The following is a 23,881-nucleotide window of genomic DNA, read 5'->3' as shown; positions in this document are numbered from 1 at the left end:
AAATGGCCTGTTGGGTGACTGAGTATATTTAAGTAGAACCCACATAATAAATTATTAAACTTTAGATGGTTTGGTCTCCAGAAGAAATTAAGCACGTTCATGTTTTTAGCTCATATTTCTAAAATATCAAAATGGACACAACTGCAATTAAAAGAAAAGCAAAATGGCAGCAGCTTATGTAAGTCCCCCATCAAGGGGGTTCCACAGAGTTCATCAGGGTACTCGCGCTTTCCTTCGCCTCATTCTGCACCCCTGCATGCACTCTCTTTTGCTTTGAATGGGTCTCCTCACCCCTGTCTCCAGAAGTATGCAAGTCATTTATGAAGTTGAGCCTTCTACACATCGCTGATATGGGCTGGGTTGGAGCTCTTTCTGGTGATTGGGGCTGGCCCTCTGTCTGCACCCTTCCCCACTGGCGTCTCAAGTGAGACCATATATTTTAAAAGAAACCTGTCTGAAGTGGCCCTCATAGATTTTTAATGCTTTCAGGATATCATTGTTTGGGGATGAGTTGTAACCTTGTTGAGAGGTGGTTGTAAAAGGTTCATTGCCACTCCTTTTCCACCTGACACTTTAGTCTTATGGGTTTAGTAAAATGGTGTTAATGATGCCTCATCTACTAGTATGTCAGTGGTGCAGCTCCTAATCTTCCCCCAGTTGTCTTTGCATTGGTTTGTTATTACTTACTCAGGGATTACATTTCTCTGAGATTCTTTAATACCTTTTGCCTTTTTTCCTTCCCTTGTTCAGGCTAGAAGAGTAACTGAAATAAGTGATTGATCCAAAGCCCTGTTGCTGTCTTCTTCTTCTGAGTTTGATGTTATGGATCTTTATATTGTAAGGCAACCTATAATGGCATCAGAACTGCACCTCGTTTCGACAGTCTTCTGCCCTCTGATATGTAGACTTGTAGCCAGATGGCACAATAGCAGGTTTCTGCTTTTGAAGGTGCGCTGTCCAAATGGTAGGGCCATATCACAGTAACTGCCTCAGGGGTGCAACGGGCATAGATGCTGGCATTGTGTGCCTTCCAGGAACTTTGGCATAACAGAAGGGGCTGCATATGCTTGTTCTGCATCGTATGTAATACAGACTGTGCTGGTCCACATGTAGCACAAGGAGTCCTAGAAAAGGGGTACTGTGGAATCCCCAGACATCCCCTTGCAGGCAGGTGCAGTCACTCATTGCACCCGACTGCAGGCGATTCTTTGCCCCATTTCAAATGCAGACCGGGTGGCGAACTGGTGGTTTCCCACAGCTGATCTCTCTTTCACTAATGCAAAGCCACCAGGGCCTAATTTCAGTTAATGGGCTGCATTGGGGCAGCACATAACTGTAATAAGGTGACTGTTGCTGTCTGCACCAGGCACATCCATTAGAAGTTGTGTAGTGGTGCACAAAGGGACAGTGCACCCTATATGTAATGTCAGCCCAGGTATCAGGGGAATGGAGCACTCTCTCCCCACCTTGTATTATAGATTGCAAATAGGGAGTGGCAATGCCTGTATTCCTCGCAAGATGTCACCTCCTTATAGAAGCAGGAAAAGCAGCACGTAAACAGTTTCTGTAAATGCTCTGTGACGATAAGTTGGTAAACCATACCATCTTAGTGGGCTCTTCCAGTCTCGCTACTTGATTGAGAGCAGGCAAGTGTGTGTTTCTGGTGGCCAGAACAGGACCCCACCTCTTTGTAGGAGCAAGTAAAGCAACATGTAATCAGTAGAGTTCACTGGGGAACAAAGTGTATCATTGGAGATTTGTATGCAAGATCATCATCATCTAACACCGATTGCAGTTCACAATCTTGCAACTAATGTGACTATCATCTCCATTTTCAAAATAATCCTATATACATCACTTTTTTTCACTAGATGTTTAGAAGTGGGTTAGACATACAGGCAAGGGACATAATTCACAAAGTCAAATGTACACTTTTGTGTAAGTTTACGTTTTTTTTGTTCACAAACTACAAGTTAATAGTAAGTTTACAACTGTGGAGTCTCCTAAGTAAGGTCGGAGAACTCTGCACATAAAACGAAAGGCATATCCTGTTTTTTTTGTCCGGAGTTCCCGACTATGAAGTCTCTGCAGTCATAAACTTACTATTAACTCGTAGTTTGTGAACACACAAAAAAAGTTAACTTACATAACTGTGTGAGTTTAACTTTGTGAATCAGGTCCTACATATTTACATGATAGCCATGGAATGATAGTGAGCATTTTTTATATTGCAGTCATTGGTAGAAACCATATACAGGAAAAATAAACAAAAATTAAAGCATAGACATTTTTTAAAAAAATCTTTCGAATATGTAGGACTCAGGTGCCAACTATGGCAATTGACATGCACATAAAAGATAATAAGGTTCTGGATATTGCCTCACATAATCTTACACTTTTTGTTTTTATGAGGGATGGAGCCCAAATTTGAGCACCTTTCGCAACACACAATGTAAAGGCATAGAGTAGCATTGCGTTTGGTGCTGAACTCTGGGGAATGTCAAATGTTAAAATTATACCTAAATGTACCCCACTTATACTCCTTATGCGGGAAACTGGGACTGTGAGAATTAAAACTTTGGCTGTCACGAAGTCGTTGTTATTTTGGGTCAACCTATGGGCAAACCATAAAGCTAGATTTTTTTCAAGGTTGGGTGCTGCCCTAAATTCATTTTATTTGAAATAACTTAATTGGAATTAGGGCTACGTTTGGGCAGAAGCAGAGATTTTTGCAGTCATCACGAATGTAAAGAAATGCCATGTTGAAATTTGCCAAATTTGAGGACGTTCAGTAAAATGTTGGGTTCCACACCAGGTCAGACTACTGTAAAGTTAAAATTAAATTTGAGTAGAGAACATCGGTGATCCTTGTTTGAACCAAACCTCAACTTCTACGCTTGCTTTAAATAAAGTATAAACTTATCCTGTGATAAGAAGGGTATAGAGGATGAGGGTCACTTTATTTGTTTTTGCCCACTCTATTTACATCTAAGGACAAAAAGGTTAAAGCCACTTCTTTGGGAATTTGGGTCTTGAGCCTTGTTCAAGCAGTATTGTTGCACAAGGATAACCCTGCAGTACACTGCAACATGCCGTGGCACAATACATCTGGAGGGCATGGCCGTGAAGGAGCTGAAGGCTGCAATAGAAATGGAATTCTCGTGGTGGGCAAAGTGTTTTTTTGTCCGATTTCTTTAGGTATTTTAGCCATTGTCTTTGTTGTAAATATATTTAAATATGAATTATGATGCATTTAGCACTTTATCGTGGAATATAATGGCATCTTTTAAACACTTCAATTGTTTTATTAAGATTGTAATCGTAATCTATGTGTCAGTATCAATTGGGAATATTTGTATTGTAAATGTACATGATCTAATGGCTTATTAATCCAAATAAAGTTTCTTTGGATAAATGGAGGAATTAAAGTTAACACAATCTTCTGAAAGTGATTAGAATTGCTGTGGGTATTGTACTGTGTGGCCCATTCTTAGACTGGTAATCACCATCAACCTTGCCCTTATGCATTGTTTATCCTGTCATGCTTCCTGAAAGGGTGATGCAGTGAATGGTGAATGTTGAAACATTCCTCCAAAAATTGCTATACTATAAATCGGTCAAAAATGTATATCTAGGTTTTCTGTCATTTTAAGAATATAGACGTGGATATATCTTTATGGCCGTGCGATTCGATGACAGTGTGTTTTAGCAATAAGGTGAAAGACAACACATTACCAGAACTACAAGAGAAGACTCAAGTCTGATGCACAAAACAGTTTGCTCATCTACATAACATTTGGATCATGGCACTGTTCCAATTATATGTAATTGGAGCGGGAAGCTCTGGAGTGATATTAGATACTATTTGTTCACGGAAGGACATTCTAGCAGAAATGATGGAAACTAAAACAATGACTGGATCAAAAAGTAGCTGCTTGAAACACTTGATTGATTAAGGAAGGCATGAGTCAGTACAATACAAGCAAAGGAAAGGACCTAGATGGCCAAAACCCTTGTTCAGATTATTAGTATTTTTTTAATCAAGTTTGATGTTTATTTTCTTTCTGCAGACTGCCAGCCCAGCTTGCACAGAGCTCGAGACAGTCATGTTGGACTGGCTGGCGAAGATGATCCATTTACCCAAAGAGTTTTTAGCAGGGGATGACGGAGATGGTGGCGGAGTAATTCAGGTAGGTAGAAACAACACAGGAGAAATATAAAATAAACCCACAGGTCACTTAGTAATGGCTTACTCCAAACTCACAGGCACCCGAAACAATAGACAACAATTTGGGGGAAAATACTTTTTAATCAAGCAAGTTCAGGTGAAAATTCATCATACTGTTTCACTCTGCTTCCTACTTACTCTGGTGTTGTGGAGAAACCGCTTGCACGATAAAGCCAAATCTAGAGTTATGTCTGTTTGCTTCAATTTAATGTCAAAAAATGTATAAATGTCAGCTTGTATCAATTGATGGGGTGCAACATATAGGCCTATGTCTTTCTGGAAAGAGGCTAAAATAATAAGTTATTTGTACAACGGATTTAGCAACACAGTTTTGCCATGTAGCTATTCCGTATTTATTTAGACCATGTGATTACCTAACTCATTGTTTACTCATTTATTATCCCATAAATGAAGATAGGCAGATCAGTCCTGGCTGGAAATCAAATCTGTGTCCTGCAGTTTTAACACATAACTCACGAGCAAGCACTTGACCCATAGAACTTTTGTAACTGGCCTACAGACGTGTTAGATAGTATTTGTCGCCCAATCTTCAATTTTCCGTAGGGCATATCTATAGAGAAACTTACTCCCGAAGCATTATGGTATGTGTGAACTTCTGTATGTCATATCTCTGATTATTTTGGGCTAGAATTACAAGTTTTCTCTGGTGGGCTCCGTAAATTCATTGTTATCAAAGGGTAGGATATGCTGCCCTACATCCCTATGCTCAAACCATGTTAGTAAGGTAGAAGTACTCCCCTTTTTAGTCAGTCTCTCACAATGGAGAGACATAAGTGCTGAGACTACCCCTTAGTAACTTCCTGGTTCGGAGACCTGAAGCCTTAGTCTAGGCTCAGCAGTGTTAAGTTGCTCTTTTTCTTATCATTAAAAGTTCTTTCTTTCACTCCTCCTCTTTCTAGGTGTATTCTGTATACCTATTCAAGGTATCAGTATCAATCAATACTGTCTATAATAGGTTAAGCATTTGCTCGTTCAGTGGGCAATCAAACATGAGTTTGTTTCGATTCAATATCATATACGTCTACGCCGACGACCCCCAGTGCCTGGATACCCTTTGGGGTGATAAGCCGTGCGTTACAAATCTGGAATTAATTATTAATTAATTAATTGATTGATTGATTGATTAAGTGCTAGACGTGTCAGTAGAACAATCCACTCCAGTGCATGGATAAGAGTAACAGGGGGTTGGTCCCACTGAGCCCCTCTCAGATAGCCTACAAATTTGTACTGCATTATTCATAATCTCTTTCCTGCCAGATACATACCTCCGTATCATACCTCACCCATGATCTGTGGATGATGAACTACCCATCTGGTTAAGTGTACCTTTCTAATTGAAAGCATAGATGGCACGCAAACCGTCTGGCAAGTTGGATCCGGTTATTCTATCCTCCACATCGATTTTCCCTCTTTTGCAGAGTCATGGGAGTCCCATGAGACTAAGTAAAACCTACCCTAGAGCATAATGAAACATACCTGCATTTCAATAAATACATACATCCTTAATGTCTGGTTTTCGACACTCACTACATGAGTGGCTTCGGCGATAACATCTTTCGTCCGTCCCACACTCACAGTAATTTGCTCCGTCTCAATGGTGACTATTGCACTGCAACCAAAGACGTATGCTGCTACATTGCTCCCATGTAGAAACAGAGTTGCATGTTGAAATACAGACTTTAAAAATATAGATCACAAAAATAAATATTCAGAGAAGTAGACTGCTAAAATAAACACCATGCAAACATATATACCTACAAAAAGCTCGACTGGTTACAAGTTCCTGATTCTTGCCAAGTCAAACTTCTGAAGTACTGGGTTAAATTGATGTTTTAATTCTAATCGCAGCATATTCGGAAACAAGTGCAACACTCAGGGATTACGTGTGTCTGTATTCGTGAGTATTGAGTTACCGGTTCCAATGTCAATCCTCCCCACACCCAAAATGTAGCTCTACCGGTACACATAAGAAAGTTCGAGGTTGGACCAAATACTAGAGGGAAGAGGTAATTGGATTGAGAGAGAGAGAGAGAGAGAGAGAGAGAGAGAGAGAGAGAGAGACAACCAGAAGTCCAAGGTCTTCTTCGGCACCGCTCTCTCAAGTATTACATATTCTATCACAGCAAAGGGCATAAAAAACAAATGTTTTGTGGCAAAGTTAGTATCACTTGTAATAATGAGAGTTTGCAGCGATGGTGTGAAAACACAGGATACTCCGCAGCTTCAAGATGGCGGGCCACAGTGAATCTAAACCCAGCAGAAGGGAAGCCGGTAAATCAGCAAACAAGCAATAATCCGGGAGTCCACTCCCAGGTGAAGGGAGCAGGTAAGGAGCACAGCAATACGCCAAGTCAAAACGAAGTCAAATATTCAAAGTCAGTCAAACTGGCAAAGGTTTGGAAACTGAGTAAACCGTTGAGGGAGAAAATATCAATGGTGAGGGATGGCAATCGCAAACAAACTCAACAGCAAGCAAAATGCCAGTACAACACAGAAGGGTGCCAGGTAGCTTCCATTTACCCTTAGGACATCTAAAGGATGGCACTGCCTGACGTGACCTGGAAGTATTGACCCCTGACCTGAGCTGGCCTGCTAGTCATGGCGTCCCAGCCTCTAGAGTCTGATCTATCATCGTCTTAAATAGAAACACCTCTGAGGTTTACGTACAGCCGTCCTTGACTCCAAATCGCCTGCTGATTACTGACGAGGCTCATGTTAATATTTTTTTTTAATACATTTATTTGAATATTTTTTTAGGGCTTTATACGTCTTGAGTGGCCATCTCGGATTCTTTATTTTAGTGAACTATATTTTATTTTTGTAGTCCATATTATGATATGCTATGGAGATATGTGATATGTGTAGAAGCACTCTGTATGTACACAAGTACATACATCGATTGTGCCTGCACACGGTTTTGGGACTCGTGCTTTGTATGCACATCACAACTTTACCTACACTGATTCATGCCTATAAAAGCATTGCCAGTACACGCCCAAAGTGTATTGTTCATACTGTTGCTTGATACCAGTCAGCGTATGCTGTTGCCTCTCACTGGCATCCGCGTTAAAAGATGGAAAACCCAGAAAAGGCAGTGCTATTATCAAGTGGCAATTACCATGCTGTTTAAACGTGTTGGGAAAATTGCCCTGTAATTGTATGTGAAAGCTGGAATCGTTACAAACAGAAAGGTGGACGGAAGTTCGGCCCTGGGTATGCGGGGCACGAGCCATTGGCGATAATGCCTCTCCAGCGGGGGTCACCATAGCAACCAATGTCCATCTGCACGAGATGAGGATTTATTATAGCAGGCACGGCCCGGGGCGAAAAGGCGAACAAATAGAGAGCACCGTGATCCCTTTATAGACAATGTAAACAAGCAGCGCTGCGATGCTGCCATGCGTGCTTTTCTATGAAGAACAGCAGGATTGCTTGTTTTTGAGTTTATGATCCTTAGCCATCTGGTAACTTAAAATGTCCCAATAAAGGGTAGATCATATTTATAGAAGTTTTGAGCAAATGTTTTGAAACAAAAAGGTTGCATTGAAATGCTACTATGGCCTACATCCTAACTTAAGAATGTTCTGCTTTAAAACTATGATGTTTGAAAGTAGATGAGATATGAAAGAAACATTCAATTTTAATTTTTTAATTCACAAACCGGCTCTTTGATCTGAGAAAGTAAATCCCCCTTTGGCATGGATAACTTCACAGTCCCAGAAGTAGTTCCATAAACGTTAAAGCTTGTAACCGACTGTATTTAATATAATAGGTGGTGGTCAGTCTGACGTAGAACACAGCACTGGAAATACACAGCACTGCATACGCGGTTTAGCAAGGGTTCTAATACAAACTTAAAATCCACTTGCCTCAGGTTGGCTAGTAAAAAATAGCCATCATTTCGGCCATTGGCCTCCTCATTCAAAGGTAGACGGTTGCATTGCATACATTGCACTAATGGTAGCTACAGCCCCTAGATTAGATCATCAACCACGACCCAGTCCATGGGGTCCTTCTGTAGTAACCGTCTCGCTATGGCCCTGCTCCTCAGCGCTAACTCGCCTTGCTCCCTTGACATCTACCCGTGTACATTATGCCAAAGAGCGTAAATTGTTCTGAAGCATGCTCAGCTTCAATGCAGGTTTACATAGTACCAATGCATGCTGTTGGAGTTACATATAAGATCGGCTGAGGGATCGTCATCAAAGCAAAATAAAATGACTAATCCAAGAGCCAGAAGGACATCTGCTAATCTAAAAGGCTGGCATGAGTGTGACTCTATTTAAAATTAATTTGTTCTACTGAGTACCTTGGAGGCCCATGTTGAATACAGTTGATGCCCCTTCCACTCAGCCCCCCCCCCCCCACACTGTGCAGTTTTAGCTCATGAATATTTCCCCACAGTAGGCAGAAAAGAGAAACAAGCATTTGCAATGCAATAGGTCTCGCTTTTAGGACCTTAAAAGTATTTAGCCATGCAGCACATTATCCTGGGTGTTATATCTACTGTTCTAATTTAGCATAACACTATTTGGAACTCGCATGCAATGCACTGAAGCAACCCATTTTTAAACTGCTTCAGTCCCTCACAAATATTGGTACAAAAATTCCCAGCATACCAGCAAAACTACATGCCACTTGTGCAGATCACGAGGCCTGCTCTATAGTGTTTCGCACCTGAGCCTCTGCACTCAAGACAGCCAGTGAAGTGACTACCCTGTCCCTGCTCAGTTCATGATTAAGCCTGCAGCCAGTGCTTAATTTGAGCTGGTGGTTGCAGGTACGGATATTCAGCAGGGTGGTTCATGAGTTAAACACTCGCAGCTGAGTGACAGGTGGTTTAAAACAAAGTGCAGTAAGGTGTATGTTTGATGCTTAGTAAACATATGATGCATGTTATTACAATACTGTCATCAAGATGATTAGAAATAGATTAAAAAAAACACAAAAGCATGGATGAAGATTTCACAAGACAGTATGTCATAAAATAAAGACAAGAACTGATAGTTTCCCAGAAAGGTCAACATTCTTCCTGATACCAATGTTTACTTTACACTATCAAATAACTAAATACATGAAATATCTTAGTGCAAAATTTTAGTCTAATAAATCAAGCATCATTTTCTTTATTTTAGAGGTTGCATTCTGAACTCGCATATTTGAAGGTTTGAGTTTGAGTTTATTTTGAACAATTGCTTGGTTACTTAAAACCCTTGCAATAAATATACAGGATATATATTTACGTAGTGAGTTAGAATCTAATAAAATCTACAGATTCAATTTATCAAATATAACAGTTTAAAAAGGAAATCCGGTAGTTTCAACTTAAAAAATTGAAGATGCTGGTACACGGAAACATTTCAATTTATATATATGTCAATAGATGAAAATTTGCCCCGAACGGCCTACCATTAAATATACATAATAAAACCTGAAATTCTTGGTGAGGCAAAATTCGAATATAAAATCTATAGTATCAAAATATTTATAATGGTAGGATGCAAGCGTAGGTCGTGATTTAGGCAAAAGGAACATTTAAGGAAAGTATTCTAGTTTATTGGTTGTCCTTAGGGGGATTCAATTAGAGTCGATGGTTCAACCCCTAATAATGTTATGGGGACTCTGTTTTGCTTTGAAATGTTTAGTATAACAGCTAAATTGCTTCTTATGTCGAAAACACTAGATGATTTTCGTGTTATTTATTTGAAGGTGCTTTCTTTAAAGAAGGATTGGTAAAATCATAAATAATTGGCTAAAATCACACAATTCTGTTAAGAAAGGTGTTATTCAGATTTTCTGGTTCCGTTTTTTAAATTAAATGGGTATCTTTTTGTCTCTCTTTTTTATCTCAACTTTTAATGATTTGTTTTTCCCTTTTTGTGTATGAAGTAAGAGCGAGGGTGGCAAGACGAAGCCACTTGAAATCTCGGCTCGTTGTGGGCTCAAGAATTCAATGGCACCTCAAGCTGAGCCAGGCTCAAGCTATCAGCAGCTCGCTCATCTCTAGCAGTAGACTCCCTTAATCAACCGGTCTAAAATTGCACAGAGAATGTAAGAAGTGGGTCGTGGTCATGAGCCTCAGGAAAGGCAATGTACTAGAGAATAGATTTATTGGGGGAGTGGTGGAAGGGAGATACGCCCCTGGTTTTACTGCCCATTTTCTGCTAACTTTGGCGTGTTTCAATATGGCGCGGAACTAGAGACGGTTTAAGGCATGGGCAAAGTGGGCTCTGGACCAGGGACCCAGCCTTTCAGGGGGGCTCTGATAGACCCAGCTCTGTTCTGCAGAGACTCTTGCCCTGGTTACCTTGAATAATTTTAAAACAAATTTTAAATACCGTTTTCCTTTCATTTATTTTTAATGTGTGGGATGTTTCAGAGTCTATATAGACATTTCGCAGAGAAATGCTGTATTTATGTTTCATGCAACCTGCATAAAAAGTATCTTTTAGATCAACAGGACCTCGCATATGAGAAATGGGAGGATGCCACAGTAATTATTTGCAAAATTAGTGAGCTTCTGCTGTGGTACAATATGGAAAATACAGGTCACTCTCCCTGAATATTTGATGCAAAAACATTTAGAATTTGGAGTGGGCACTCAGTGACCTGGCCGAAGGAGGGCAAGAAAGAGCTGAAACTGGATCATAAAGTCAAAGCTGTTCCGAACAGGGGCCCTAAAAATACGTTTGGCACAGGGCCCCCAAAATCCTTATAATATCCCTGGCGGAAATGAAGAATTAAACATTGTGAGAATGAATTTGTGTTTTTTTTATCCCGGTGCACGGGGTTAGACACTGATCATAATCAAGGAAGGTTTTGTTTGGACTTTGCCGGCAGTACATTTTTATTTATTTATTTATTTATTGGAAGAGTTTTATATAGCGCTGGCTAGACCCGGAGGTATCAGAGCGATTTACATGAGGATCGTTGCGTTACAAGTTACTTATTACATCCGTTACAAGAGCAGAGTAAGAACACAGGAAAAAGAACAAAGTTAACAGTAGTTCGTTGGAGGGAGGGGGCGGAGGGAGACAAAAAGTTGAGACGAGGAGAACTACTGGTGATGGTGGAGGGGGTGAACCAGGGCCAATCTCTTCTATAGCTGTGAAGCAGGGTCTATTTTTAGTACCCCAGGCCAATTCTGCCCACACCTGAGGCATGAGACCCTGATAAGCCCCCATCAGCTAGCGTAAAAGGAATCTGTTAGGTTGACCAAACTGTCCCAGCTGTTCTTTTTCTTGCTAGGCCCAAAAGTGTCTCTCCCACAAGACATCTCCTCAGCGAGACCCAGCTCCTCTGGGCCCCCCACTCCCTCGATGTGCTCTTCTTCTCTTACGCCCACGTAGATACCGCAAGAATAGCAATACCACAAGAATAGGGAACTTCCCGAGCTACAAGAGACATCAGGCAATACCTGATGGTGGGGGCCACTTGCCATCTGCCATCTTTCATATTACTGTATCTGTTGCTAGCTTTAATGTAACTAAGGCATGCAACCTATATCTTCCTAAATGTTCCGCTTTCTTATAAAAGCTTCCCTGAAGTGACGCAAATCCTGTTCAATAGATGTTCAATTTCATTATGATTCATGGTCAAACATCCTGTGACCTTTGGGAAAGTATTGTAGCGTGGGTGTCACTTCTGTTTTCTTAAAAATTTCCGAGAAGTGACCAAAATCCGTCATGTCCTATAGGTCAAAGGCAACTGATAATGTCGACATTTTGTGGTCAATAGTTCATCATTGAAAGAGTATGAAGATCTGCTCCTCAGTCCATTCAACAGACTACCCCACTGCAGTGACCACTTGGGTCACTGACGCCTGTGTGGTCTCCTTCAGCCATCTATCTAAGCATCTTTGGCTGGAGCTCTAATTGCTTATTGTACTTTGAAATTGTCTCTTTCTCTCTCCACTGCATTGCCCTTATTCTAAAAACATTATTGCAATTGCAAAGCAATAATGTTTTTTCCTCCTAACTTAACGTGTGCATTCCTAGCATTTAATTTCTATCGTTCACACGTCTATTTTGTCTAAATTTTGCAGAAGCACCCCCCACAAATTAAGCTGCCTTGGTCCAGTGACCCAGGACCATGAAATTTCACCCTTTTATTGCATTTAATGTACTTTAAGAATTGTAATTCTTGGATGCTTAGTTTTCTCATTTCAGGTTTTCCTTCTAGGCTCTTGCATGTTTATGAATACGTATTCTTGTGTTGCTATTTCTGACTGATTGAAATTGTGATTACAATATTCTCTTTAAACTAATTGTTAGAAATGGGATCTCTGGTTGGCTAAGGCTTGCGCCAAAGCCAGGCAGAGACCACCACTCTAGTCAGGGCGAGGGAGTTACACGCCAAAGATAACCCCTGCTCACCCCCTTGGTAGCTTGGCACGAGCAGTCAGGCTTAGCCCAGAGGCCATGTGTAAAGCATTTGCGCACGCACACAGCAACAACATCCCAGGCACACCACAAAAGGAACTCAACACAAGGTTATATCAAAAATAGCCTTTGTATTCTCATAACACATTAGAATAGTAATCACATAATATACATGGTGCCACCTGGCACTAGATCATATTTACAAGGGATTATTTACACCTGACAGGGCCAACTGGACCACTGTCAGAACCATCACAAAGTGAACTTAGTAAATGTAGAACGTATCATAAATATTGAACATGACCAGTAACTACTGGTAACCACTGTACTTAGCATCAGCCTGTAACATAAACTACATTATGCACAGTATCCCATTAGGCGCGAATTACATTCTGCGCCAACCTCACCAGCAGTTCATCAGATCTATTTGAAAAAAGTATTTAGAAAAATTTGAGACCTATAGCATTGCAAAAAACAAACGACCACCATTGTTTCGGCTGCTTTGAAAGTGAAAGTGGGCATGGCCCGCTGAATGCAAGCAAAGCACGTCATCGTGCCTAACGTAGGAGAAACTCAGTAAAGAAAATAGTACATGTACTGTGTAACAACCAAGTAAAGGGGCCAGTAGCCATGGTAGGTTACAAATGAAAACAAGGCCGTACTAAGGAGGGGCTATCAAGCCTATTTAGGAATTAGAAGACCACATTTACGAAGAACAAAGACACAAGCCAATGAAAAATATGGGCGGGGGAGTGGGTGGGGCTTCTCTCCTGTACTGTACTACAACAGATTATCGCCAGAGCAGCGCTTGCGTCTTGGCTCAGGCTCGACCTAAAAAGGTGTTAAAGTGAAGTTAGGCATGACCAGTTGGTACAATAAATTTATGAAATAAGGCAGCGTGGCCCAGCCTAATCTTTGCCGTTCTCATAACCTGCCATGGAGATCTCATAAACCTTGCTCTTTGTGCCAATTTATCCAGAAAATGATGTTTTCTGATTACATTTGATCAATCCATTGAAGTGTAGGCGTGCACAAAACGTGCAAATTTAACCTTGTGTAGCTGAAAAAAATAGTTGAAATCTTTACCGTCATCACGATGCTTGCAAAGTTTTATAAATACTTTGATAAAGACAATAGCGGTAAAACACAAAAGTATCTGTGATCCTAAATGGCATAGCGCAGCATATGCAGTGAGAAAATTGTCATGTGCCTGAAATGCAAAATCATTGTAGACTAGTAAACTAAGGGCCATATTTACAAGCCCCAATCGCCAACGGAGCATCACTTTTTTTGACGCTCTGGTGGAGTAGCTCCTTTTTCCATATACACAAGGTTGTGCTAAGCCACTTAACATGGCTTAATGCCACCTTGTAAATATGCCCCTTCCGCCTTAGTCCTCTGGGGCAAAGGGTAATGCAATGGGTGTTGCAGTGGACGTTCCACCGCAACACCCATTGATTTTGACACTGCCCCAGTTTAACAAGGCTGAGGCATCGCTAAAAACGAATGCCAGGAAATGCTTAGCATGGCTATACGAGGAGAAATTATCAATGTATCCTCATTTTGTGCTCTTTCCGTGTGTGCACACATGGAAAGCGCAAATTGCCAAGAATGGTTGTTTATGTGCAGGAAGGTGTCCCTTCCTGTACATAAACAATCGCCCCTGCAGCGTAGGCACTCTTGCCACATGGCAACAAGGTGCCTGCACTGACGCTAGGCAGATTGTTATACTCCAGGACTTGGGGAAACACAGGGGTGCAGCACATTCTTGTGAATTCGGCTCATTTCCTGAGTTTAAAAAATGTTGGAGCGAGGCGTTGCCAAATTTGGCGTAGCACTTTATTTATTTATTTTAAAGGTTTTCTATAGCGCTGGCTAGACCCAAGGGGGATCAGAGCACTTTGCAGGAATGTGAGGAGGTACAGTATTCAAAAACATTTGAACAAAACAAGAGCCAATATAACAAAGAAAGCAGATAAAATACGAAAGCTAGTTACAGAACAATTATATTAAGCTAACGTGGGTAGTGAGAACTTAGGTTAGGGAGGGTGGGTGAGAGAGAAAAGAAAAAGGAGTGGAAGAAGAGAGTAGGAGTTAGGGGAGTAGCAGGAGTAGTAAATCAGTGGGAGGTCGTGCGTAGGGCTAGGAGTCATATGCAGATATAGAGAGTAGGGTGGGAGGATGGGGGGAGAGTAGCATGAGGGAGGGGCGTGTGGTGGGAGAAAGTAGAGGGGATAGAATTGGAAGGCAGTAGAGGGGGACATGACAGGGTCGCAGTGCGTGAGAACAGTGTCAGAGGTAGGAATTAAGGACCCCAATATTTGTTGAGGAGGAACAATTTGAGTTCTTTTTTGAAGTTGAAGTAGGAGGGATTACAGCGTAGGTCTTTAGGCAGGAAGTTCCAGATGGAGGGTGCGTTACCAGGGAAGGAGCGAGCTTGGGTGCCTTTCTTCGTAAACAGGTGGGGGATAAGAAAGAGGGCGTTAGTGTTCCTCATCAGTCGTGCGCAGCCAGCTTTGTGGAGTTTATCTGAGAGGTAACGTGGTGTGTTTTGGTGAAGGGCTTTGTGTGTGATACATGCAATCTTATAGGTGGATCTGCCTTCGATGGGTAACCATTTGAGGGTTTTCAGGGCGGGGGAGATGTGGGCGAAACGTTTGTAGTCAGAGATAAGTCTAGCAGCTAGGTTGAGTATAGATTTGAGTGGCGCAAGGTGGACTTTAGGTGTTCCAGGGAGGATAGCGTTACCATAGTCGATTCTCGATAGGACCAGCGATTGGACAACTGTTTTAAAGTCATCAGCCAGGATGAAGGGCTTAATTTTCTTGAGATGACGGAGAGTGAAGAGTGCTCCTTTGGCTGAGGTTTTTATGTGTGAGTTGAGGGTAAGGCTATTATCAATGGTGATGCCTAGAGACTTAACTGAATTAGAAGCGGCGAGAGAGCAGTTGAGAGCATTAAGGTCAGAGATCCAGTCTTGTATGGGAAGTGGGTTGTTTTTAGGCACAAAGAGAATGATTTCAATTTTTTTAGGGTTGGGTTTGAGTTGATTATGGTGGAACCAAGATTGGGTGTCATTTAGGTGAAGGATATCGGAGTGGGATTTAATCTTATAGTAAAGTTGCGTGTCGTCGGCATAAAGGTGGTAATTTATTCCTGCTTATTTGAGGAGGGTGAGTGTTTCCATGAAGAGGTTGAAGAGAGCAGGGGAGAGAATGGATCCCTGGGGGACACCGAGAGAGATCGTAGTGGGGTTGGAGAGGCAGTTCTCAATTTTGATTTGTTGGGTTCTGTGTTGGAGAAAGGAGGTGAACCAGTAGAGGACATGGCCATTGAGGCCAAAGCGTAATTCAGGAGTGTTTAGTAAGGCAGTGAGGTTAACAGTATCAAAGGCAGTGGATAGGTCGAGGAGAATGAGAAGGCATGATTCACCTTTGTCGAGTGAATGATGTATGTCATCCATTATATTGAGCATGGCAGATTCTGTGCTGCATCCTTTTCTAAAGCCAGATTGTAGTGAGTCAAAGAGGTCAAAAGTGTTGATGTGGTTATCTAGTTGTAGCAGGGCACATTTTTCAAGGGCTTTGGAGAGAAGAGGGAGGTTAGAGATGGGTTGGGGGTTATTTAGGTTGTTGGGACCTGTACTAGGATTTTTGGGGATTGGTGTGATTTGACCCAGTTGGAGGGAGGCGGGAACACACCCTGTGGTCAGGGAGGAGTTAATAATGGTGGTCCAGAAAGGGGCAATGATATGTTTTAGGTCTTGGACAAGGATAGGGAGCAGAGGGTCTTTGGTGTGTGAGGATGGTTTTAGCTTAGCGATGATGTTGTAGACTTCGTGTTCGGTGACAGGGTGAAAATTATGCCAGGAGGCATTGTTTTTGTTTTTTTGCTGGGGAAGGGTTGGGTTTAGATGGGAAGGAACCGGACGAGAGATGGGCAGGGACAGGGGGATGATTTAAAGGGGAAGTAGATTCGGGAGAAATGACATAAGAAAGTAGTGTGTTAGGCGAAAGTGGATTTAAGATGAAGGATTGGTCTATTTTGGTGATTTTATCAGAGAAGAGTTTAGCAATTTCTTCGCATTTCTCAATAGCGGCGGTCAACTTTTGGGGGGCAGAGGATGTCTGATTTTTGACAATGATGAATAGTTCTCTAGGTCTATTTTTGGCCCTATCAAGCTGAGCGCGGAAGAAGGTGGACTTTTCATTGAGGATGTGTTTTTTGTAGTTGGACCTAGCAGATCGGAGGAGGGCTAGAGGGGAGGGGGACAGGTGTTGCCTTCATGTCCTTCAGATTGTCCAAGAGAGCATCTTTCGCTGTTAAGATAATGGTTGAATCAGGATTTGGAAGGTATGTTTCTTTGGGTTTTAAGTTTGGGGGGGCCACTTGGTCTAGGTCCTCGGTAACTGATTTAATATAGTATTCGGTGAGGGTGTTGGCATTTTGGGAGATGGGAGCTAGCAGGAGTTGGGCTTTGATTTTCTTTTCTAGTTCGCCGGGTGGGATAAGATGAAGGTTTCTGGTCAGTTTCTTGTGTTTGATGCTTTTGGCGTGGATGGGAGGGGCAGTAATATTGATCTTGAAGAGGATGAAGTGATGGTCGGACCAGTCGATGGGGATGGTGCTAGAAAGGGAGGCCAAATCATCATCAAGAGTGGCCCCTTTGGAGTGAGTTGGAGAGTGTCAGATTTGTTTAAGGTCACTGATCTCCAGAAAATTCAAGAGGACATTAACTGCAGGGTCTTTGATGTCATTCCAGTGGAGGTTGAAGTCTCCAAGGAAGAGATTTTTAGAGTTGGAAAGTGAGGATTGGGTGAAGAGGTCGGAAAGTTCCTCTGCGAAGGGAAGGGATTCGCCAGGAGGATGGTAGATATTATGTAGGCGAATCGGAGGGGCACCCTGAATTATAGGTTCTGCTCCGAGGTATTCAAAGGTGGTGGGGTCAGTGTTCTTAACAATTGAGAGTTGAAGTTTGTTTTTAAAGATGATGGCTAGACCACCTCCAATTCTATCTAGTCAACCTTTTCTGAGTTTGGAGTAACCGGGGGGAGAGAGTAGGTCAAGGATAGATGTAGAGGGGTCATTGAGCCAAGTTTCCGTAAGGAAGGCAATGTCAATATCATCACTGAGGATGGATTCAGCTATTTCTGTTGCATGCTGGACAGCTGAGCGGCAGTTAACTAGCATGCATGCGAGGGGTTTCAGGTTGTTTGTGGGGGAGGGCATGATTGGATGGCAGAGAGTTGTGATGGGGGTCCAGGGGAGGTGGGGGAGGAAGGGATTCTGCTCCTCCCCAGGATCACGGGAGTGGTAGAGTGGGGAGGGCATGATTGAATAGCAGTAAGTTGTGATGGGGGTCTAGGGTAGATGGGGGAGGAAGGGATTCTGCTCGTCCCCAGGATCACAGGAATAGGAGGGTGGGGGGTGGGGGGTCGGTCAATTAGATAGTTAGGGAGGTAAGAGTTACAGAGGTCGGGGAAGTCAAAGGGGGAGAGGTGGTTCGAAGGACGGAGGGGCCTATGGGAACAGTTACAGTGGGGGACGGTTCTCCAATGTTGACGTGTGGAGGAGTTTAGTGAGTCAAGGCTTGGGGAAGTCGTGTGGTTTTGGCAGATTTCAGAGGAGAGGGAGTTAAAATCTTTCCTGAGTTGAGAAAGTTCGGACGACAAGTTCAGAACATTCCTGAGCTGGGAGAGTTCAGAAGACAAGGAAATGAGATAGTTTTCAATGTTAGATAGAGTCTGAGTTAAAGGAGTGATAGGGACTGGGGGAGGGAAGGTGTTGGGGAGAAGAGTAGGATCAGATTTGTCCGGGGAAGGTGGTCTGTGGAGTGTATGGTTTGGGAGGCTGGGGGGGTGGAGAGGCGTTTTCTGTTTGGTAGATGAAGAGAGGACCGTGTGGTCAGAAAGGGAGTGCAGAGAGTCGCAATCGGTGTTCTGAGGTGGTAAGGGGTCAAGAGAGGAGAGAGGGGAAATAGCATCCTGGTTAAGGGGGGGAAGGCAGTTAGGGGGAGGGGAAATTGGGACAGGCAGTCTAATAATAGGAACTGCGTGGGGAGGGAGCTAGGGGAGGCAGTGAGGTAGGGGGTGTGAGGTAGGGGAGGAGAAATAGGGACAGGCAGTCTAATAATAGGAACTGCGGGGGGAGGGAGCTGGGGGGAGGCAGTGAGGTAGTGGGTGTGCCTGGTGGTGGGTGAAGAGAAGTCATTAGGGAGATAAAGGGTTTGGGAGGCTGAGCTAGCTGTTGAGGTGTCCAGATGAGGGAGGGGCGCTATCAAAGGGGGTTATTGGGGAATTGGGTTTGAGAGACATCGTACATAGCAGAAGTGTCTGTAGGGTGAGGGGTTGTGGACAAGGAAGGGGAGGGTGAGAAGGTGTCAGTCTGTTGGGAGGGTGAAGTGTTAGGAGGTGTGATGGATAGTAGGTAGGAAAGGGTGCTGAAATGTTGTTCAAAGATGGAGAGGTGATTTTCAGAAGCTTGGATGAGAATGTTACTGGATTTGAAAATGGAGATGTCTATTTTGCCGGGGAAAGCAGGAGAAGGGGAGGTGGATGATTTAAAACCGTATGGGATTTTACATGATTTAGTGATGGGGAGGTGATGGAGGAAGATGCTTTTCCATTTGGAGGGACGTTTGGAGTAAAAAATGTTGTTGGTTTTTATTATCGAGGAGAGGCTAAGGTAGTTATTGACAAAAAGAGTTTCATGGTGACCAATAAGTAGTCACCATGCGCTCTGCACTGCGCTCCAAAGTTTTTCGGTAAATATGCCACTAAGACTGAAAAGTAAAGGCCTCTGAGGGTGAATCAGGAGAGTAGACTTTCACCGTTATGAAACACAAGGGCCGTCTTGTGATGTAAATGAAAATACAGGGTCGAAGGTAGGTTGAAGAAAGGTTTTATTCGCAGATAACGATCTCCCAAACGAGAGAGCATTACCCTCACGGCCAGCCTTACAGTAACTACCACTCCTGGAATTTCCCCCACAAAGCAAACCACTGAGAATGTAGAGTCTCGCAGGCACTTTACATTCCTCTGTTTGGTTCCACACCCAGACAAGACATAACACAAGATAAAGCATGAGATCACAAAATGCACCTGTTGCCAGACCTTAAGTGATGACAAGACATAGGGCTTCAAGAAGCACTACTGAGGGAGGGGATTTTGCTCCGCCCCATGCTGTCCTTTCTCCCCAATGGATTTGACTGGCCTGAGGTTTTGTGCTTCTTCTGGAAAAGAGTGCTTGTATTACAAGAATATGTTCTGCATGGTACTCCTGAGTTGGTTGTGGTAACACGCCAATGATAAAGGCTGTAGCGTTTGATTGCTGCAATGGGAAAAAGATGCAGGAGGTCTCATCTACTTATTATGAAAATCTATGGAAAAGGCAGCAGATCTCAATTGTTCACTGTGAAAAACGTATTTAATGTTCAGGAAAATGGTATTACACTGAGTTAAGACCCTTAGGGGCATATGTATCAAGTTCCGTTTTTGCAGTTCTCAAATAGCGATTTTAAGGGAATCGCTATTTGAGAATTGCAAAACGGGATGTAATAAAAAATTCGCAAATGTTTTGCGATTCCCTGGCATTCCTTAAGTGCGATTAGCAAATTGCTAATCGCACTTAAGGAAAACCTTCCCATTCATTCCTATGGGCTAGGAGGCCCATAGGAATGAATGGGAAGACATTCTCATTTTGCGATTCGCAATTTGAGAATTGCAAAATGAGAATGCAATTCCAAGGGTGCTAGGGTGTCAAAAGGACACCCTGTTGCACCCCTGAAATATGTATGTATGCACATGTGGCGCACATACATGCCCTAAGGGCATGTCTGTGCGTCACATGGCACTTTGAAAAATGCCAAAAAGTGAATTTTTCAATGAAATCACAAATTAACACCAACTTGAAGTTGGTGGTAATTTGCGATTTCTTACGGCCAAATTGCAATTTTTCTAGGCTTCATTCATTGCATTTAAGGAATCGCAATTTGCGATTCCTTAAATGCAATCGCAAAATAGAGAATCGCAAATTTTGCGATTCTCTAGTTTGCGATGCCCTTTTGGGATGATACATCCCAAAAGGCCTTTTCCCGTTCGCAAACGGGCCGATTCTGAGAATCGGCCCATTTGCGAACGGGAAAAGGGTTTGATACATATGCCCCTTAGACAAGTATTTTCCAACACAGATGCTAGGTCGAATACAGTAGGAGGGGGCTGAATAATCTTGTGACCAATGCATTAAGAATATATTTCACATTGTGAACTAGTGGAGAAATAGTAATGGAGGAGTGTTTACATTGATATACTTGCCAAAAAACATACAGAGTGACTTTACATTGTTAACTCTCTGACAAATAAATTAGGAAAGGGTATTACATTGTATGAAATCTCCTTGCCAAATACCATAGACAGGAACTTTACAATGTGATTATGACAAATGGAACAGAGAGGGATATTACGTTTTGAACTCCAGCACATGCAATAGGAAGAGGTTTTTCAATGTGTACTTCATGACAAATACCAAAGGGAAAGGCTTCACTTTTTGAACGCTTCGACACATACAATAGGAATGGGTTTTACATTGTGAAGTCCAACAGATGAAACAGAAGGTGGTTGCATATGGTAAAATCTATGAGAAATACAGTAGGAAGGGGACTTACATTGTGAACTGTCTGAGAAATGCAGTACTACTGCATTTAATGCATATGCCCCTCTTCTTTGTGTGATGCTAAGAAAGGGAAAACACAATAACAACTTGAAAGCTTGTTAAGTACATCAAGCACAAACAGAAGCTCCCAAAGGAAATGCCTGATTCGTGATTCAGAGCAGTTGATTGAATGGATCGAGGTGGTATGAACAACAGACCAGCGGGAACACTTAATTCAGCCTGTTAGTAACAGTGTACATGTATAGCAAAGTAAATCTTGGCACACAATGAATAAAGGACAATATTTAATTGTTTATTCAAATGTTAATTCAATACTAATAGGGATTAAATAAAAGCATGTACTTAGATATGCCAAGCAATATATTCAGTGATGCCACAAAACAGTCAGGCTCACTATATGTGCTACTTGTTCATATATATATAATATATGTAAGTTTTGTATATGTAATTTGGAATAACTTATTTTATTTGCCATTATTTTCTATAGGGTTTTATTTTAAATGACTGTCTCCATTATTTTCTATGAGAGTGTGATGCAGTACCTGTGAGTGGCCATGTCTGGTGCTAGACTTAATCCAAGGATGTGCTGGAGTACATTTACAAATGTATTGGGCCCTTACTGGCTGTGGTAACAATTGGCTTTCTCTTTAGTGGATCAGTGTGTGTATTTGCATGCCCCTCCGTAACCCCTCCTTACCCCTCCCTAAACCTCTCCTTAACTTTCCTTTTTGCCCTCCCATTTAGCAGCAAGTATTTCTCATTTTCCAACCACTCCCCAAGTTCCTCTAACACCTAATACTAAAACGTACATCTATGTGCGCAGAGACCATCATAATCTGGGCAGAAACCTTTGTATAGAAAAAAAGTAGGGAGGTAGGTGGAGGTTTCTGCATGTAGGTTTGAGAACAGCATATTGTGTGCAGGAGTAGTGCTATGGTAGTACTGCTAAAAGTACTACAATGTGCAGTTTGTGAATTGGCCCCTTTGAATCTTCCTAAAATGTATTATGGGGCTCTCTAGACAGACTCATGGTCATGTTAATTTATTTTCTCTTTAAGCCATCAGGCTTGATTTATTGATTTTTAAAATGTTGTGACGAAGGCAGTAGCCCTTTCATTTTATATATTGAATGACTTGCCAAATCCTGCAGGTTTAACCTTTTTGTTTGTGGAAAGCCTTGTGTTTTACCATAGTCTTTTACAATAGGCCTTACAGGAGCATTGTTGGTTTTTCGGAATATAGTCTGCTGGTCTCATGATCCTGACCGTATTGTTCAGAAGACATTTGGGCTCAACAGTGCCAATAACAGTTTGTAGGATAATGGGCACTTTTCAGACCCTGCAGCGTTAATGCTGGTTAGAGCGAAAACATTCTGGAAACCGTAAAGAATGGTCACACAAAACCTATGTGACCATTTTAGATGGTAGAATACAAATGTTTTTTCCACAGTTAGCACAACATGCAAGACAATTAAGTGTTTTGTGGAGAATGATTTATCTGGCATGCTGCATGTCCAGGATGGACAAGTGTCTGCAGTAGCGTAATCAGTCTCTGAAGATCCATGTTCCTAAAACAAAAGAAATGAGAAAGAAAACCAGAACAAATTCAGATAAGTAAGAAAACTATTTTTTAACAAAAGACTATTGCACAATAAATTGAAACTATACAAGCACCTGCAAATCTACTGTTTAGTCTTTGTTCTCTCACAGACTTGTGAAGATGGATTTAACAAAGTGAATCAGTAGAGGATATGAAGCATGTTCTGATTATCAAAAAGGAGAACATCTAATTCCCAAGTAATCTCTTAAGGACATAATCAAATCAAGAGACTGGGAATACTATTACAAGGAGTTGCAGCAAGTGTAAAAGAGAAATTTCAGGTCTCTGCATCCGAAAGGGAGAAAACTAAACCAAGCAAGATTCAACTCGTGAAGAAGCCAGCATGGGTAGACCTCATATCTTTCTCTCAAGCCACAATCCCTTCCCTCTTGTTTGCAGTCCATGATCAAAGGGGAAATTTACTGGGTCCAGGTCTGTGTGCAGGTGGACTTTCATCACTTCCGCAGGGTCAAGCACCTAGATTAGTGCCAAACTAAGGTTTTTCGATAGGTAGGGCACAAACAAACCCATTGCAACTCACAAATATTGTAAGCAGGCTACATTTACAGGGCTAGTTGCCCACTATGAAATTTCTATGGGGCACATGGTAGTCACCCTGTTTAATCTGCAAGGCACCTATAGGAGGGGTTCCAATGTGCAATTCCACCTAAAATCTTGTAAATATTTGTCATTATAGTATAGTATGGTATAGTATAGTATTAAATTGCACATGCATTAAAGTGTTTTTCCTTTTTAAAGAAAAAACATTGATTGAGCTTAATCTATTGTTTATCATTTCTGTGTGCTGCTTAGTTCTGAGTTTTAGCCGGCAACACTTCCCTGAGTCAGTCTTGGACTGTTCTGCTCCAGCAACCTCAGAGCCAGATTTTATATTGTGACTTCCTTGATAAATGCAAGATGAAAGCAGCTTACATTGAGATCTTTCTACCACCTGCTATAGGTAGATTTTCCTTTGACAAAC

The 23,881-nt window shown here is 42.0% G+C and overlaps 1 protein-coding gene across 2 annotated transcripts in view; it reads left to right on the top strand.

The window, feature by feature from the left end:
• The window catches only part of DDC (dopa decarboxylase), a 423,065-nt gene that overhangs the window by 148,455 nt on the left and 250,729 nt on the right, over nt 1–23,881 (top strand). For both annotated transcript variants that reach the window (XM_085607298.1, XM_085607299.1), the window contains exon 4: nt 4,071–4,190. In XM_085607298.1, the coding sequence (XP_085463424.1) occupies nt 4,071–4,190 (120 nt within the window). The remainder of the gene's footprint in view (nt 1–4,070; nt 4,191–23,881) is intronic.

The sequence above is a fragment of the Triturus cristatus genome, chromosome 5_2 (assembly GCF_964204655.1).
Source record: "Triturus cristatus chromosome 5_2, aTriCri1.1, whole genome shotgun sequence".
NCBI classification, from domain to species: domain Eukaryota; kingdom Metazoa; phylum Chordata; class Amphibia; order Caudata; family Salamandridae; genus Triturus; species Triturus cristatus.
The sequence above is the reverse complement of the archived record's forward strand: the minus strand, read 5'-3'. Positions and strand labels throughout refer to the sequence as shown.